Genomic DNA, 19,063 nt, shown 5'->3' on the forward strand with positions numbered 1-19,063 from the left:
ATAGCGACACAGGTTTAAAAAAGCAACAGAGATCTCTGTTGCTTTTTTTAAAGCTGTCTTGCTATGTTAAACTCCTTTAACATAGCGACACAGTGTGTAAAAAGCAACGGAGATCTTGCTTTCTCCGTTGCTTTTTTTTTTAAACCTGTCTCGCTTTGTTAAACCCATTTAACATAGCGAAACAGTTTGTAAAAAGCAACGGAGATCTTGCTTTCACCGTTGCTTTTTTCAAAACTGTCTCGCTATTTTAAATGGGTTTAACATAACGAGACAGCTTTAAAATAAGCAACGGAGAGTCTCCATTGCTTTTTTTAAAGCTGTCACGCTATGTTAAACCCATTTAACATAGCGAAACAGTAAAAAGCAACGGAGATCTTGCTTTCTCCGTTGCTTTTGCCCACAGCTCTGATGTACTGCGTAGGCATGCGCAGTACATCAGAACTTCCGCGGAATACCAGACAGCTGCGGAAGGGCAGCAAGAAGGCATTATACAATGCCATTATTTAAGAAAAGTAATTATTTTTTTTCTTAAATAATGTCATTAATATAATAACCACTTCTGGGTGTGGGTAATGCTGGATTTACCACGGTTGGCTTTGTTTGGTCCCTCGGGCTTCGTCCTCGGGACCAAACCACGCCAACCGTGGGTAAATCCAGCATTACCCACACCCAGGCGTGGGTTATTGCTATATTAGGTTTACACACAAATAGCTGGCTGGTAGCACCACTCTTAAAATTCTGGGCATAGGGATGTTTGTTTTGATTGGGCACTTATTGCTGTCTACATCCAGTGTTCACATTACAGTCACTTTGAAGTAGATCTCCAGTGAGCTGTGACACAAAACTGAAAAATGGAAACATTATTTTGCAGTTTAATAGACACTGAATTAATGCTAGAAGAGCTAGTAGTGTGTGTATTTGTTTCTTTTTCTTTGTATTCCTTAGAGGCTTTTCTGAAAGAAAGTGTGATTGTGTACTTTACCAAATGGGGGCAAGAATGTATGTGTCTAAGAGTGCCATTTGAGCCCATTTTGCTTGGTACTGCACTGAAGACTAGCAGATGGTAGTATCATGATCACTGACATCATAGTTTTACTCTTTTCCCCTAACTTTCTGGCAAAATGTCCTGCAAAACTGAACATGTTTTACTGTAATTAGTGTCAGATATAGCCAGTACATTTAAATTGTATCCATATATCCAAATTTTGTCTATCTGGCACCTGACTTTCTTGCAAGCGTAGAAGTCATGATTTTTTTTTTTTGCTCTCTACTTAAACAAGTTGGTTGTTTTGTTATGGGATGTCCATGTATTTGTCTGTCTGATAACCTCCAATATTTTAATACTACAACGGAACTACCAGATTTTGATCCAGAATATCTAGAAACAATTTAAGTAGCTTTTCATGTAAGTAAATCTGTGTTGTCATATACCAATGGTATGCCTGCGTTGATGACTAACAACTGTTAAATTTGTAAGTGGTTGAGTTAACATCTCATTGAAGTTGCTACTCTAGTCACATTTCCCAGTGTTTCATTGAGCCAGCAGGATCACTATTTGTCCAATAAATTTTTTAAAGCCTAATCCGGTGTCTCTTTTTCTCATGTTTTTTTTTTATGACTGTGCAGTTGTACTCCTGGAATCGTACTTTAGTTTGAAAGTTAGAAAGGATTAGCTGTATAATGTTTTTGAAGCGTCAGCAAGCTGTTCGTTTGCTTTCTTGTAGAACCCAGAAAGTTTAAGTTAAATTACTTTGTATTATGGTTCCATTTACACACGTTTTTAGGATTTTAAGTATTCTTGGGGTAAATGTTTCGGATGCTGGCGGTGTACTATATGCAGAGTTTCTGACAGGTGGCTTTTAAGGGGGTGGCAGGTTGGCATAGTGCCTTACAGGCAAAAGGTGCAGGGTTTGCTTCTCACGTGGGCTAATTGTCTAGGGTTAAAATGGTCTACAAGGGCAGTTAGCCTAATACTAATCCATGAACCTATGACGAAAGCTGCTTCTGAACTGAAAAGCATCGATGATTTCGTTTTCTTGAATGAAGCTCGTTTTGCAGCTCTGAATACTACAGTTCAACGTAAACTGCTGTGGAATGTAATACATGCATGATGTCACGGGCAAATCTGCATTCTGCGTCAATCATCCTTATCAATCACGCAGGCCACACTCACTCCTGCGCGAACCGAAGGGTGCGTTTCGCGTTTATCCTCAATAACCCAGTTTTATAGTAAAATAATTATTACACTTCTATAGAGGATCTCACTATTCCAATATTTCTGTTTACTGAAGCTAATAACTAACTACCCCGCCTGCGCATGCTGTCAATTCAGAAAGGAGCAATTGCCAAGCACAAAAGTAACGTCCAAAGCAAGCTACACAAATACTCGATTACACAATAACCCTTTCATGTAAGCACTGCAACACTATTAAGTGTGCGCTGACAAATGACGTATGCAATATACCGCTAATCCGGTAATTATCTGATAGGTATGATTTTAAACACAACTATTTGCGCGGACTAATGACGTCTTAAATGCACTGTACTCTGTCGATCAGCTGACTCATGTACTATGTTTAGGAGATGCTAGCGAAAATAGTTAGCTGTTGGTTTATCCGACCCTTAGGCGAAGTCATCGTAGATGTTTCCAAAACACTTGGATACTTCCAAACTGCATGTTTGACTCTGGATGTAGTGTTGTTGCTGGAGTAATGGATCTTGATTTTCAATTTGCTCTGAAGTTACAGGAACAATTTGACCGTGAAGCGTTTCAGAATGAAGTATTGCCTATCTACGATGAGGAGAACGATCAGATCACAGCGCCGTCTGTTATAGGTACTTCTGAGGCATCTAAGCTTTCCACCGTTCCTGCTGAACCAGTCTCAGTTGTAGATGGATCATGGGAGTTGATCGATCCGAATCCAGACGTGAGGGCACTGTTTTTGCAGTTCAATGACTTGTACTTCTGGGGCAAACTGTCTGGGGTAGAGGTGAGATGGAGTCCCAGAATGACACTGTAAGTTTCAGATTTCCTTTAATGGCCTTATTAAAAAGGGATCAGTTTTGTGAGACTTTTTGATGTCTGTCTTTCTCGGTGAAGGAGGCTAAGGTGGATATTTGGTCTTTTGGCGGGCTGTATAGCAGTTTCTGTTAAAATTAGCTTGATTAAGAGCAGTGCATCCCTGCCTCTTTTGCCTCATATATTTGGTCTATTGTTGGGGTTGAAATCACTAAATAATGACATAATTTTAAGGTGCAGACTTCACATCCTTCTGAAGGTAATGCAAAACTTGTTATTTTAGCTAATTTCTAACAGCCAGCTATCCACCAACTTCAACTGTGACAATCAAGAGTAGCCAAGGTTCTCACCACTGGATGGCTAGCCCTACAGCAACTGTTCTTCTATACCACACACTTGTACACACACTGAGGCCAGTTTAGAGTGTTCAGTCCACCTGCTGCATGTCTTTGGAATGTGGGAGGAAACCCACATGAATACAGGGAGGGCATCTGGACTCCACACAGAAGGCACCCCAGCTGAGAATCAAACCGGAGAGTTTCTTGAAGTGACAGCACTATCCCCTGCTCCACTGTGCAACATTTTAAATTTGTACCTGATTTTGGGCCTTTGTCCCACATTACTTTTAGCCTTCTGCAGATTTCTTGCAGTTAGAGGTTGAGAGGTGTGGTTGCATCTGTCCCATTGCTTCAGTGAGGAATGTTAGCACATTTCCTCCTCTCCTCCTCCTTTAAATAAATACAAATATATGTACAAGCAGAAAATTATTGATTTCAACAACTGGCTAAGTTTCTGGTGTCATTCTAAGGTGTTCCAGTATCTGTCTGCCTGGGATGACATGATTGACAGACCTCGATGCTTTGCCAGAGATGACCTGCATATGTCACCCCTGGGCTTCCGGATACTGGCTCTTGCCCCCCCTATAGTGCCTTTTTTTAGGCAGTGTTCCAAAGGCCAAATTACCACCGTAACAGCTACAAACAAATGCAATCTGAGGGTCATGCTGCTCAACGCTAGAAGTCTAAATCTCAAAATGCACTCGCTCAAAGCACTCCTTAAAATGCAGAACATCGACATTTGTGCTGTAACAGAGACCTGGTTCAAGGCAGCAGAAAGCACCCCTGCTGTACTAGGCTATAACTCATTCCACACCTTTCGGCCCCAGAACTTGGACCGAAGCTCCAAAGTTGGTGGTGTTTCCATATTCATAAAGGATGCATACACCTCCAGACGGGTAGCTCAGCATAATGCATCAGAGATGCTTCAGGTGCGGCTAACATTGGGTAAGACAGCGATCAGGTTGTAGCCTGTTGTAGGTCCCCAACCATGTCCCAAGACACTCGCTCTACATTCCTAAGCACCCTGGAGAATATTAGGGTCCAACCTAACGCACACATACTGGCCGACTTCAACTACCCCTCCATTAACTGGGAAAACTACTCATGTACCAATACACTTGCCCAACGTTTCCTGGAATTCATTAATTCCATTGCCCATGGACCAGCTTGTTCTTACCCACACTAGCGGTAGCAACATCCTTGACCTGGTCATTACTAACATGGGCGACCGTTGCTCTACACCAATAGTCAACTCCACCCTAGTTAGATCCGACCACAAACTAATCATCTTGGAAATCCACATCCCACCCCCCCACAAAGGTAACCACCATGAAAAACTTCTCCAAAGCTAACTTTGGGCTCCTAAGAACAGAGGTGGCTAACTTCACGGTACCCATGCAAATGGAGAATAGTTGCATGACCACAAAATCATACACTGATGCACTGTACGGACACGTACACAAATGCATGGATCTTGCCATACCCAGTAGAACCAAGATGCTCTCTTCTAAAAAAAGGAAACAAATCTGGTGGTCCCCTGCCATAAACAAACTTTACAAGAGAATGAGGAAACTGATGCGGAATAAGGTGAAGTCCCAAGACTGGAAAAACTCCCTTATCAGCCTCAACAAAAAGTTGAGATCCCTCATCAAATCCTCTACAGCTCGCTATGAAAACAGAATTGCAGCAGATAGTAAAGACAACCACTAGGCTTTCTATAATTATGTAAAGAACCTCCACGGCAATATCCAGATTTGCTCTGAACTACTGCACAATGGTACCTCCCATACAGAGCCAACAGATATTGCCAGTATACTGGCTGACATATTCAGTGCCAACCCCCCCCCCCCCCCAAGGACCAATCACAATACCAGTAGATTGTCAGGCACCCAGTATTACTGCTGCACAGGTTAAAACAGCACTGTCCAAGACCAAGAATACAGCCTCAATGGGACCTGACAATATCCCTGGCTGTGTTCTACATGAACTACAGAGTGAACTGGCACCTCACCTGTGTGCCCTGTTCAATCACAGCCTCACCTTAGGCTTTGTACCTGCCGAATGGTGCACTGCTACAGTCATCCTTCTCCACAAAGGACGAGCGAATACAGACCCTGGGAACTATCGCCCCATTAGCCTGACAAGTCTGATAAGCCTACCTTGATCTGGCCAAGACCTTTGATACCATTCCCCACTCAGGAATCATAGAAAAACTCACTAAGCTTGGCATCAACCCTTTATCACTAGGTGGGTTGCAAACTGTCTCGCAGATAGAACCCACAGTGTGAAAGTAGGTGACTCCAAGTCAGACTGCCGACCAGTCACGAGTGGAGTCCACATGACTGGTCCTGGGTACACTCTTGTTTGGCGTCTACTTCTCAGAGATCCAGTCCAACACGAAGGGACTCTGGCTGACAAAGTTTGCAGATGATTGCATGTTGAGTGCCATTATTAACTCCCCAAGTGATATTGACATCCTACAGAAAGGCCGCACTGTGACCAGTGACTGGGGTCAGAACCATGGCCTTAAGCTCAATGCCAAAAAATGTCATCATCCCCTTTGGGAAAAACCCAGTTCCCATGAACTACCACATCAATGGTAGTCCACTGAACACCGAAGGCATTATAAGAGATCTGGGAACACAGGTTGTGACAGCAGCCTACCACACTGCCACTGTGGTCAGAAAGTACTTCTGTGTGGCACATCTCATTACTAAGGGTTTTGCATCCAGGAAGAAAGAGGTCATTGTCTCCTTCTACTCTTGCCTCATTAGGCCAGTCATTGAGTACAATGCCGTATTTGCCATGTACCTCACTAGACACCTGCAACAACTGGAGAGGCCACAAAAGTACCTCACAAAGAGGATCCTAGGCTTTAAACAGTTGTCCTATATGGACAGACTCAAAAAACTCAACTATTCTCTGTCTCGTATCACCTACTTAGAGGTGATCTCTGCTTGACTTGTAAAGCCATGTCTGACCCAGCTGTGTTAGAAATGCTACATCTAAAGAAATCCCAATCCCTCCGCACCACACGCTCCAGAGACCTCAACCTCATTACCACCATCAACAGAACGTGCTGGAGGGACAGGTTCATAACCCAGAGACAGCCCATGCATGTCAAACAGAGCACCTCACTGGCCCTTTTCAAGGGAAATCGTGATGAGTGGATGAGAAATAGAAAATTCACCCTGGGGATCACTGCAGTGGCTCTACTTGACAGAGGCACTGGAAACTAAGGTCGGGTGGCACAATGCCATGGTAATCCTATGAGCCATGCTTGTAAAGGCTCCAGGGCCATTTGCCTAGTACACACCTATGAACCTGTGTGTGTGTGTGTGTGTGTGTGTGTGTATGTATATATATATATATATATATATATATATATATATATATATACACACTCACATATATGTGTGTATGTATGGTTTGTCAGCATTTTTTGTGGATGATTGTGTGTTATAGTAGCCTGTGTGATGGGTTTGTAGAAAGCCTGGGCATAGGTACACTTATAAACATAACTCAACTCACTCTGACTTTGTAGAACAAGCATGATATTGCCTCATGTTTTTGCCCTGTTCTTTATAATTTTTTTTTTCTTCTGGTAAATCACTAAGGATTACAGTTCATCAATGTCAGAGAGATACTTCTTGTTGTTCACAAATGCATCTTGATGCAAAGTCTATTACATTAACTTTAAAAGTAAATTAGAGTAATATTTAAACATTGTCCCTGATTATTATGCTTCTGTAACAATTTTTGGCTTTGTTTTTGATTCTTGCACAACGAAGATGAGGGCTATTTCAGAAGTATTATCCTGGATGCGCAGTGTTAACCTCCATCCTTGTATCGCCTATCTCCTCCATGAACAGCATGGGAAAGGTAGACTGGTATATTCTTGGATGCAGTGTGTACAGCATAATATTATAAGTAAAAGTAACTAAAATTTCTTGCAATTACAAAGGACACCCAGAACATAAAACCTAACTCTTCAGTTATGAACCTTAATTTTGCATATTTTCTTTAAAATGGTCATATTATAGGGGGTGGCTGTCACCCACCTATTAAAGAGTACTGCTAAGCTCAATGGTTGCTTGAGCAAGAGAACTGCTGCTGTCTGCAATTGAGTATCTTGTAAAAACAAAATCACTTGATTTTTATGCAAGCCCCAATGTAATTCTAAGATTAAGTGAAGGATAGTTGAGATGGACAGTATTGCTATTTGCTGAAACCAAGCAAGAACTCTTCTTCACTCCTTACACGTATCTGAAAAAAAAGTACAAGTATATTAATTCTTTAATGACCACCATAAAGAAGTGATCACTAATGTAATGTTTTTATCAAGGGTGGAGCTCTATGCACCTTGCTGTATTTAAAATTTGCTAATTGGTGTAGAACTGTGAACCAGATGGACTTGTTTCAGGTGCATGTGATTGTGCAAATATAAACAATATTTAAAGCATGCAAAACACTGCAGAGATGCAGCTATATAGTCATAATGAAATATAATCAATATTTTATTTGTAGCTTTGAGAGAAACAATCATTATTCTGGACCATGTTCCTCAGTCTTCTCCAAAGCATCATAAAATCCCGTCCTCTGTGAAATGACAACTTCGTTTTTTTTTTAGGGGGGGGGTAATTGTGCTCACTGATAGTCCTGTATTTTGTCACTTGCATCTGTCAGTCATTGAGGTTATACCCTTTCTTGTGTGAATGCTGCGGGGTGGTACATCTTTGAGAAATAACCTGTTTGAGAGTTATGCTGCAAATTTTATGGTGTTTTACTTTGTCACCAGTAGATCCTTATTTGCATTGACTGGCTAAATCCCCTTGAAATGCCTTTGAGAGTTTTATATTTTATTGTGATCCAAAATGAGAGCAGTTCCTGCAGCCCATTGAAATTTAGCAGCATGCAGAAATTTGTAATTCTAAAGTGTTTTTTGTCCTGATGATGGTAATGGTGGGAGCAAACTGAGCATGGAAGACAACTTTCCTTTTCCTACCAAAAGTGATCAGCTCATTCTGTGGGATTCCCCAGGTATACCAAAGCAAGAGATGCAGTCTGTACAATGCGTTTGTCTTCCTTCAGTACATCCTCAGTAGGTGCCTAGACAGCCTTAAATGACTCTTGTTATTGTGCAGGAGCAGTGTTTGTTTTTAGAAATTTTCCTGGACTACAAAGGTTCTCATTTTATCATTGTGAGTGAGTCGCTGCAGAGGAACCCCATTTCTTTTGTTTGTATTTGCAGTTCCATCTTTTTTGATCACTATGAAATGCTCATGACTGTAGGTGAGCATGGGGACCTATTCTAACCAATAAACTGAGATCTTTGCCTGTGGTTTATTTTTCCCTTCACCACCACAGTTCTGTAGTGCGATGCCTGTAGCATTGCTGCCTAACCCATGTGTTGGTCAGATTGCATCTTCCTCATCTTTCACTTTTCTATAAGACCCCAAGATAATTAAACTCTTCCTCTTGATGAGCTGCTCCTCCTTCATATGCAGACAGCATACCACTTTTGTGGGTGAGAGCCATGGCCACTAATTTGGATTGCTAATTTTCATGCTAGCCACTAAACACAGTAGTTGAACTGTTGTGGTGCACACTGGAGATCAGTCACTTGAGGCTAAGAGGACAAGATCACTGACTATTTTGGCTGGCTCTCATCTACTCTTACAGAGTTGCCAGAGTGTGGAATTTAGTTATTACAATGACATGATCAACAGAAGTAGATTAAATCCTACCAGCTTTTTCTGCACCACTTCCTCAGAGGAACACATCCCTACCTGATGCAGGAGTTCCAAAAAGAGTTCTTTCTACCTCCCAACATTATATTCACTCAAGATCAACATTTTTTTCTATCTTTGCTGAGAACAGCCAGGTTGTTAATGAGGCAGTGTTCTTGCTCACTGTCCTGAGGCACTGTGGATGGTTTGTCAGAACCTATATGAGGTCATCTGAAAATCATTCTTCACAACTTCACCAACCTCTTCCCATATCCAGGCCTGTATCTCTGTGACTGCCCCTGCTGCTAGAGACTTCTCTTCCATCTCAGCATGGAAAGCCTCTTTCTTTAATCTAATGTCTTCTCTCACTGCTGATGATGTGCACCAGTTTGACCTAGGATTACAGCCGTGACAAATATTAACCACCTTTCAGTACATCTCCTTGCTGCTGCTCCAGCTACTAAAGCTTTTAGCATAATTCATTTGATCTCCATGACGGTAACCATTTGGAATATTGGGAACCGCTACAACAAGTCCCAAAGTACAGAGACTGTACGGCCGAAAGAACTGACCTACATATGCTAAGCTCGAGATACCATTTCTTTGAATGTTCCCTTTTCTCCGAGGTATGTCAGTCTCTGAGTTGGTATATATATGTTTGGGGAGGTGCAGGGGGGGCTTGCATCCCCTGCAGAAAGAAGTTTAAAGGAGAAGAGCGATTTTCAAGAATCACTTTCTTCTCCTGTGTTTTCTGTCTTTTTTTTTTTTTTTTTTTCCAACTCGTTGGCACTTGAGTGCTGGCATTTCAGTAGGGATCTCTGCATGGCCATAGCCTCCTCATGTATAAAAAGGAAGCTTTTCTGGAGGTTAGAGGTGAATTCCTTCAACAGAGTATCATTGGCTAGGCATTTCCTGGACAGCTTCCCTGCACGTTAGTTTCCTATTGTTGTCTGACTTAACTCTCTACAGGTGGTGTTCAGTTGATGCTTAACTCGACTTTTTATGTCTAAACATGTACAGTGCATCTTCTGTTCCAATGCTACAACTCCAAAGTGGATCATTGACTTTTGGCTGTTTAGAAGCATAAGTATATAGTAATTTGTAGTTTTATTTTCATAGTTATTATATAAGAAACATTGTAAATGTCATCTCATTTAATTTCATTGTATTTTTATTTGTTTTGTGCATTTAAATAATTATAAGTTAAAACAAAGATACAATGATATGACTAAATTGTAGATTGATAACATAAGTATGATGAAGTTAAACATATAAAACAGAGCTTCTTGTAAAACCTCCATAAATAACAGGGTATACATTCTAAAAATAGTACTTTTAAGGATGTGTTGAACAAAGTTTTGGAGTTTCATAACCTTATTTGGGAAGATAGCTTATTTATAAGCAAACTAAAGTCTGACTTGTATTTAATGGTAGAGTCTTGGAAGAGCTGGCAGCATCTTATTGATGATCTGAAGGACTTTGCTGGAAAATAGCCTACCAGCAGCAGCTTTAATTAAGCAGGAATCTGTCTGCAGAAGGCATGGATAGCAAGTGTAAACAGATTAAAAGCAAACCTTGCAGTGAGTGACAGCTCATGCAAACTCTATAGCAGAGGCGTTATAGGGCTTAAATTAAATTCTTCAGCCAAAATTGTTGTAGCCTGTGGTAAATAGTGTTGCACTTGGCAGATGTCCCCAGTGTATATGACTCACTGTCACATGGTTGAAGATGGAGCCACGTTTCAAATCCAGACAATATCTGTGAAGATGGAAGTAGGATATTTTGATGACAACTGATATCTGGGTCCTTCACAGTGAGTCTCTCTTCTTCATTTCACAGACCAGTGATAACAGATTTCAGTCTGTTCTCCTCTTTTTGTATATTTTGGGGGAAGGGCAAGAAGGTATGACTGAACAGTGGTTTGGGCTAGCTAGTTTGCATCTTTGCAGGATTGTGCTTTAATTGGCCATTTCCTGTGCCCTGAAGGATTGTATCCAGATGGCATTTGAGGGTGAAAAGTCCGATAAAGCCTTCTGTGTGAGGGAGAAATAAAGATGCATATCCCAGCATAGGACTGATAATGAATACCTTTCCCCGTGTAAGATCACCTTAAGTGGCAGCATGTACATCATGAATGAAAATGATGTCAAGATTGAGCACTGAGGCATCTGACATTTCAACTGTACCTGCTGGAGGAGTTAACCTGAAATAAAAATTAATGCTGTGACCCCAGCAAACTGTAACTGTTAGAACTACCCTAAAGCACACTGCCTATTATTAAGCATTTTCCTGACAAAATTTCAAGCCCCTCCAAACCTAGAGAACACAGCTGCCTATACAGAATTGTACACGGAAACCCTGTGCAGTTATGTTAGTAGATGCATGGAGACACTGTACTTACCAGAAAGAAGGTCAGAACAAACTAAAGCACAAACCACCCGAGTGGAATCCAAACGTAAGTACATTGTACAACAAAAGTTCAAAAAGAAGTTGTGGCTAAAATTAGGAATTATGACACTGAACAGGATAAAAACTGTCTCATCAAACTAAACAAACAACTAAGAGGACAAATTAAGTTTACCAAAGCCAATTTTGAGGTAAAGATAGCCTCCCAAACCAAAGACAACCACAAAGCTTTCTTTAGTTGTGTCTAAAACCTCAAAGGCTGTACACAGCGGTGTGCAGAACTGATTGTTAATGGAGCTACTTACACAGAGGTGGAAGATGAAGCAAATCTACTTGCTGACAAATTCTTCTCTAGTTTTACTCTCACCCCTGTCTGCACCCCTAAGTAATACCATTAAACATAGCAACCAACTATCTCTAGGGAGCAGGTCCTAAATGCACTCTCTAAGGCTATGAACAGCACATTGATGGGCCTCAGTAATATCTGAGGATGCATACTAAATAGCCTGAAGCAGGACCTATGTCGACTTACGGAGTTGTAATTTAACCATAGCTTCCAGACTGGCATTGTGCCACTTGAATGGAGGACTGCAACTGTCACCCCCCCCCCACATGAGGGCAGTCCATCAACAGACCATGGAAACTACAGATCCTTAATCTGTGTAGTTTCATATGCAAAGTTATGAAAATAATTATCATGGATATAATTAATGACATGAAAAACCTTCAGCCACTGAATCCATCCCAGTTTGACTTCGTCAGACACAGATCATTCCTACTCAACCTGGTGGATTTCTTTGAAAAGGTCACCGACACCGACACAGTGGATTAGGGCAAAACTGGTGCATACTGCCTATCTTGACCTGGCTAAGGCATTTGATACAATACCCCACTTGTACACTGTAGACAAACTGATGGAATTGGGCATTAACCCTTATGTTACATGCAGGGTATCCAGTTGCCTCTAGGGTAAGACCCAGGAAGTTAGGACATAAGGTACCATCTACAGAAAGTGGCTTGTCACTAGTGGTGTCACTTAAGGGTCTTTGCTGGGCCTGCTGTTTTTTGGCATTTACTTCTCTCAAGTTAAAGCCAATGTCAAAGGCCTCTGGCCCAGCAAAGACCCTTAAGGGACTCCACTAGTGACAAGCCACTTTCTGTAGATGCTTTAGGCCTTTCCATAGTACTACTTCTGCCCTCTTATTCTTCTCTGATTGCATTAACAAACATCGTAACAATAATAAGCTCTCTGCTGCACTCTTTATTGACCTTTCTAAAGCCTTTGATATGGTGAACTCTCAAATACTTCTAGACATACTAAAATCACTCTCATTCAGCTCACAGGCACTACAATGGTTCAAGTCCTATTTAGAAAAATAGACAGCAAGCTGTCCTCTGGGAAAATGACCTTTTCACTTATCTTCCTATTACTCTAGGGGTCCCACAAGGTTCTATCCTGGAACCTCTCCTGTTCTCGATATTCATTAACGATCTACATTTAAATATTCCTCAAGCCACCTGCATTCAATACGCAGACGATTCTACACTAGTGTGTACTGCCCCCTCGTCAGCTGTGCTTCAAACCATTACTCAAACTGTATTTGACTCAGTTGAAAAATGGTTCCTACAATGATGCCTCCTACTAAATGCCAAAAAAACTAAATTATTGCTTTTTACTCCCAACACTAAAGTCCTCTCCTATTGATCTCACTGTCAAGGCCAGTAATGGTACTGTCATTGCACCACACCCAACCACCAAACTATTAGGCATAACAGTTGATCAACATCTTAACTTTGACTCGCAAATAAAAAAAATGCTGAAATTCTGGTGGTGAAAAGGGATGTAGCTGAGCTTAAAGGAGAGCTGACTCTGCTTATTGAAATGCTCTCCCAGCCTCAATCTATGAACCATCATTCTTCTCCATGTATTGGCCTTTTTAGGGAAGACCAACAACAACCGCACAAGTCCAACAATGGTTTTAGCCCGGAATCCCCTATGTTACACCTTAGCACCTGGCACTTGCTCACTAAAGCAATTATATAAGTCAGCTCTAAAAAATTAAAAGCACTACACAAACTCCCCTTGAGTACCTTGTTCCCCATTGGTCCTTTTTTTCAATTATAAAGGAATTCCCAATACTATTCTAGCATGTCCAAAGGTCAGTTGTCAATCTCCTCTCCGGTCCAGCTGGTGAATCTGGGAATCTTGAGGCAATGTTACAACTGCCTCATGTACACAGACAACCCTCTCCTCTTCCCAACAAATTCCAACACGTGAGAGATGCAACCATATAGCCAAACTGGAGGCTAAGCTCTCTCAACTCAGTACTGGCATAACCAGTCAGGAGGAGAGGGAAACCACACTCACTACAATTCCAGTCTCACATAGACCTACCACGACAACAAACCAAACACATAAACACACAAAAACATACTCGGAGGCTCTAAATAAAAATCTGCCTAAGCAGCAGAGACCTCCAAAGCAGACACCCAAGCAACCGCTACCCCAAAACAAAACATGTGCAACACATAGCTCACAAAGTGTGCCGAACAGTCACACCCTTAAGGCTAAACAACACACCTGATACACTTGTAATGGGTGACTCTATCGTCAGGCACACTGACGTCCCGCTCACCAGGCTGAACAAGGAGAAGGTCACGGTGAGCTGCCTGTCGGGCGCTAGGATCCGCCACATAACACAAGCACTCAGGTCCCTCCAAGGCAAGTATAAATATGACTCGGTCATTGTCCATGCTGGTGTGAATGACCTGAGACGTACCTCCCTGGACTACATGAAAAGAGACATAGAGGAGCTCTCTGAGCATGTAGCCCAGGCCGGTATGACCCTGACCTTGAGTAGCATCTTACCCTCACCAAGAATGATGCCACAATATGAAGACAAGATGATCAATTTCAACAATTGGCTTAAGTATTGGTGTCATTCAAAGGGGATCCAATGCCTGTCAGCCTGGGATGACATGCTTGACAAGCCACGATGCTTCGCTAGGGACGGCTTGCACCTGTCACCCCTGGGCTTTCAGATATTGGCAAAGGCTCTTGCTACCCCCATAGTACCTTTTTTAGGCAAGGCTCAAAAGACAAACCCACCTCCATAGGTATCACAAGGGATAAGAAACTAAGAGTAATGCTACTCGACGCCAGAAGTCTAAACCTCAAGATGCACGCACTCGAAACTCTCCTTAGCATGGAGAACATCGATATCTGTGCAGTAACAGAAAACCTGGTTCAAGGCTCCCGAGAGCACCCCAGCACTACCAGGTTATACCTCATACCATGCTTTTCGGTCCCAAAACTTGGACCGAACCACAAAAGGAGGGGGAGTATCAATATTCGTCAAAGATACCCACACCTCCAGGTTGGTGGCACAGCACGAAGCATCAGAGACTATCCATGTGCAACTAACAGTGGGTAAAACTGCCTTCCAGTTTATAGCCTGCTACAGACCACCCTCCCAAATACAGGAACCCCACTCGGCCTTCCTGAGAATACTGGAAAATATGAAGGTCTCTCCAAACACCATTATATTGGGCGACTTCAATTACCCAAACACAGACTGGGAGCATTACTCTAGCTCCAACACCCTAGCCCAAAGGTTCCTAGAATTTATAAACTCAAATGCTATGGAACAACTTGTTACCACTCCCACAAGAGGGGAAAACATACTGGACCTGATCATCACCAACATGGGGACACTATGCTCCAGACCAGAAGTGTATCCCTCACTGGTAAGATCAGACCATAAACTAATCTCACTGGATATTCACATCCCGACTTCACCCTCTGCCCAGAAAACCACAGTGAAAAGCATCTCTAAAGCAAATTTCACACGCCTCAAAACTGAGGCGGAATCCTTCAAAGCCCCCGGGCCTGTGGAAAATACGGCCCAGACCGCAGAATCCTTTATAAACGCATTCTATGAACACCTTCAGGAATGCATGGATTATGCAATCCCAGATAAAACCAAGACCCAATCCTCCAAAGGCAGACGTCCTGTCTGGTGGACCCCAGCCATAAACAAACTATACAATAGAAGGAGGAAGCTACTACATGATGGAGCAAAATCCCAAAAAGGGAAGGCATCTCTGATCAGTATTAGCAAAAAACTAAAATTCCCAGATATGCTCAGAATTAGTCCAAATGACAAAAAATACACCGAGCCTACAGACATTGCCAACATCCTAGCTGACAGCTTCAGTGCAAACTCCCCCCCCCCCACCAAAAGGGCAAATATCTATCCCAACAGAGTGCTGCCCCCCTGACATCTCAGATGCTCAGGTAAGAGCCGCCCTCTCCAAAGCAAAAAAACACAGCATCAATGGGACCAGATGGTGTCCCAGGCTGCGTCCTACATGAACTCCAAGAAGAGCTAAACCCAAACATAAAACTACTGTTCAATCTTAGCCTTACTACAGGATATGTACCCAAAGAGTGGTGTACAGCAACAGTGGTCCCTCTCCACAAAGGTGGTGCCTCAACAGATCCTGGAAACTATCGCCCCATAAGCCTGACTAGCTTGGTCTGCAAAGCTATGGAAAGGATCATCATGGACCTCATAAATAAAGATATTGGGGACCTACAGACACTGGATCCTACCCAGTTTGGTTTTGTTAAGGGCAGATCCTGCCTCTTAAACCTGGTCGATTTCTTTGAAACAGTCACCAAGGCCATTGACGAGGGGAAGGTGGTCCACACAATCTACCTGGACCTCGCAAAAGCCTTCGATACAATACACCACTCGGGCATTATAGATAAGCTCACCAGCTTAAATATAAACCCCTATGTCACTAGATGGGTTGCAAACTGGCTCAAGGACAGAACCCACATGGTTAGAATTGCTGGAGCCATGTCGGACTCCAAACCAGTTACAAGTGGCATCCCACAAGGCTCAGTCCTGGGACCTCTCTTGTTCGGTATATATTTCTCAGCAGTACAGGCCAACACGGAAGGACTGTGGCTGATCGTAGATGACTGCAAACTGGGTGCCATAATCAACTCTCCAGCCGACACAAGCATCCTCCAAAAGGGCCTCATAGAAACAGACAACTGGTGCCAGAGCCATGGCCTCAAGCTAAACGCCAAAAATGTGTATAGTCATCCCCTTTGGCAAAAACAAAGTGCCCACAAATTACCACATAGGTGGTAATCCATTAAGTACAGAAGAAGTCATTAGGGACCTGGGGACCCAAGTTGATAGCAATCTCTCATTTGACAACCACGTGGCCAAAGTGGTTAGAAAAACATTTTATATAGCCCACCTAATCATGAAGGGATTCACATCTAGATCAGGGGAGGTCATCGTGCCTCTTTACTCATCCCTCATCAGGCCCATAATTGAGTACAATGCCCCTTTTGGGATGTACCTTACCAGACACCTGCAGCAACTGGAAAGACCCCAAAAGTACCTCACCAAGAGGATCAAAGGGCTCAAACAGATGCCATATGCTGTCCGGTTAAAGAAACTCCAGCTCTACTCAGTGGCATACCGCCTGCTCAGAGGCGATCTGTGCCTGACGTATAAAGCCATTTTCAACCCAGAATTAATGGACATGCTGCACCTCAGAAAATCCAAATCCCATCGAGCTACGCGTTCGAGAGACTTGAACCTCAGCACTGAAATAAATAGGACATGCTGGAGGGACAGATTCATAACCCAGAGGCTCCCTTCACTCTGGAATAAAATCCCAGTCCAGGTTAGGCAGAGTCCCACATTGACTCTCTTGATGAGTGGATGGGAGATCGTAGGTTTACCCCGGCTATCACTTCTGTGTCACTGTTAGACAGAGGCACAGTATACTAACCTCAAAAAAAGGCATAGCAAAATTAATTTAAAATGTGTGGCGAAAGCCAAGCACACTCTGGCTAGGCTTATAAATGCCCTAGGGCAGATAGCCTAGTATGAACCTATGAACAAACGTAGGGAACAAATTGCTGTTGCACAAGTACATTGTACTGAACCGGAACGCGCCTCTTCGGTTGTTCTAACTCAACCCCCTGATGGTGGAAGCGGTTCGGCTTCTTTTTTGACCAAAACCAACAATCGATCTAACTGTGCGGTCCACATGGAGGCTGGCATTGACTCTGACACCGAAACTGGTACGAACGAGGTGATAGGCACCCAACGATGTAATACTACAACTAATAAAGGTATGACTTATTCTAATGCTAACCACAAACAAGTAAACGCCTGCCCTGAGAGAAACCATCGTTCTAAAGATGGAGGCATAGTTTTTAACTGTTGTAAAGATAGAGACAGGACTGTGAACAGTGAAACGGTCACACCGTTGGGTTCTTACCAGAATCCTAATGGGGTCAGATTAAATACTGTTGAACAGCCTAATGAACAATATGGTGTTATTATACAAAAGCATTATTCCTTTTCCAATGCAGCTTGTATTAACAAAACTGTTTACAAAGGAAAAGAAAATGTTTCCAACAGTTTTAAATCTTTAAAGGACATGATTTATATTTTTGAAAAAAAAAATTTTTAAATATAAAATGTGCCAAATTGAAGCATGTTACTTGAATGAATGTATTAACAAAAAGATAGTGCCACAGGGCCTAAGAATTTTTAAATTCCCTTTTGGAATACATTATAACAAAGAAAATATTTGTGAATTTACAACTATGTTTGACAAATGGGGACTTGAACTACTTGCTAGAAGTGTAACACTTTATGAAAAAATGGAAGTAAAATTGCAAAAGGAGGTTGACCAACTAAATCAGATGATTATTACTGACTTGCTGTTTGATCAGTATCAAGGTTTATATAACAAAATTCTAAACAGGGTAAATAAAAAATGTGATGATGTTTTCAATAAAAAGACTAAGAAGCTTGATAGAGATGTAAAACAATATAAACATGGAAAGGTATACCCCACAGAGAGATTAATTTTTTTATGACGAAGGGAATGGTAACAACTTTCATGATGGTTTAGGTGGTGATTTTGTTTCAAACTCTACAGACTTGGAAATTATAGATGAGGAAGAACAGTTCATTGAGGAAGAGGGAGATCAACATCTAGATTACCAGGATTTTCCCCTACCCAGACGCTCCAAAAGAATAGCAAGTCGCAAGCAAGCGAATTTCCCTACCTACAACAAAGTGGTGCAAAAACGCAGGGGTTCACCCAGGTGGTAGTAGAAACTAACTTAAATTCTGATTCAAATACTTTTTTGAATACAATACAGTATACTTTGAATGGGTTTCACATCTACAATTACACGGATAAAGAAATTCTACCGGAACATTTTTCCCTCTTTTCAAAGGGTTTTAAATTTGTACCCACAAAAATTCCCGATATTGCTGATACTTTAGTAGACCTACAACTTTATTTAAGAAAATTTAATTTAAAACTTATACATGTTAAGAGTGCAAAGGGTGATGCACATCAACCAAGGGTAGGTTTCAAAAAAAGTAGTACTTTCAACCCCCCTTTACATCCCCTTTTCAGTACGTTTGAAAAGGTTATTAAAGATGACATCTATAAAATTTGGGGTAAACAAAAAATAATTTTCTATAACCTTAACAATAATGAGAGAAATTTACTAC

At 41.9% G+C, this 19,063-nt stretch overlaps 1 protein-coding gene across 1 annotated transcript in view; it reads left to right on the plus strand.

Annotated features, from left to right (window-relative positions):
• The first annotated feature begins 2,520 nt into the window (after positions 1-2,520).
• SPRTN (SprT-like N-terminal domain) overlaps positions 2,521-19,063 on the plus strand; it is a 247,050-nt gene continuing 230,507 nt past the window's right edge. The window contains exon 1 of the mRNA XM_044077081.1: positions 2,521-3,016. Coding sequence (XP_043933016.1) covers positions 2,676-3,016 — 341 coding nt within the window. The 5' untranslated portion in view covers positions 2,521-2,675. The remainder of the gene's footprint in view (positions 3,017-19,063) is intronic.

Source organism: Protopterus annectens, chromosome 1.part1 (assembly GCF_019279795.1).
Source record: "Protopterus annectens isolate FY-2018-M chromosome 1.part1, PAN1.0, whole genome shotgun sequence".
In the NCBI taxonomy this organism is placed as follows: domain Eukaryota; kingdom Metazoa; phylum Chordata; order Ceratodontiformes; family Protopteridae; genus Protopterus; species Protopterus annectens.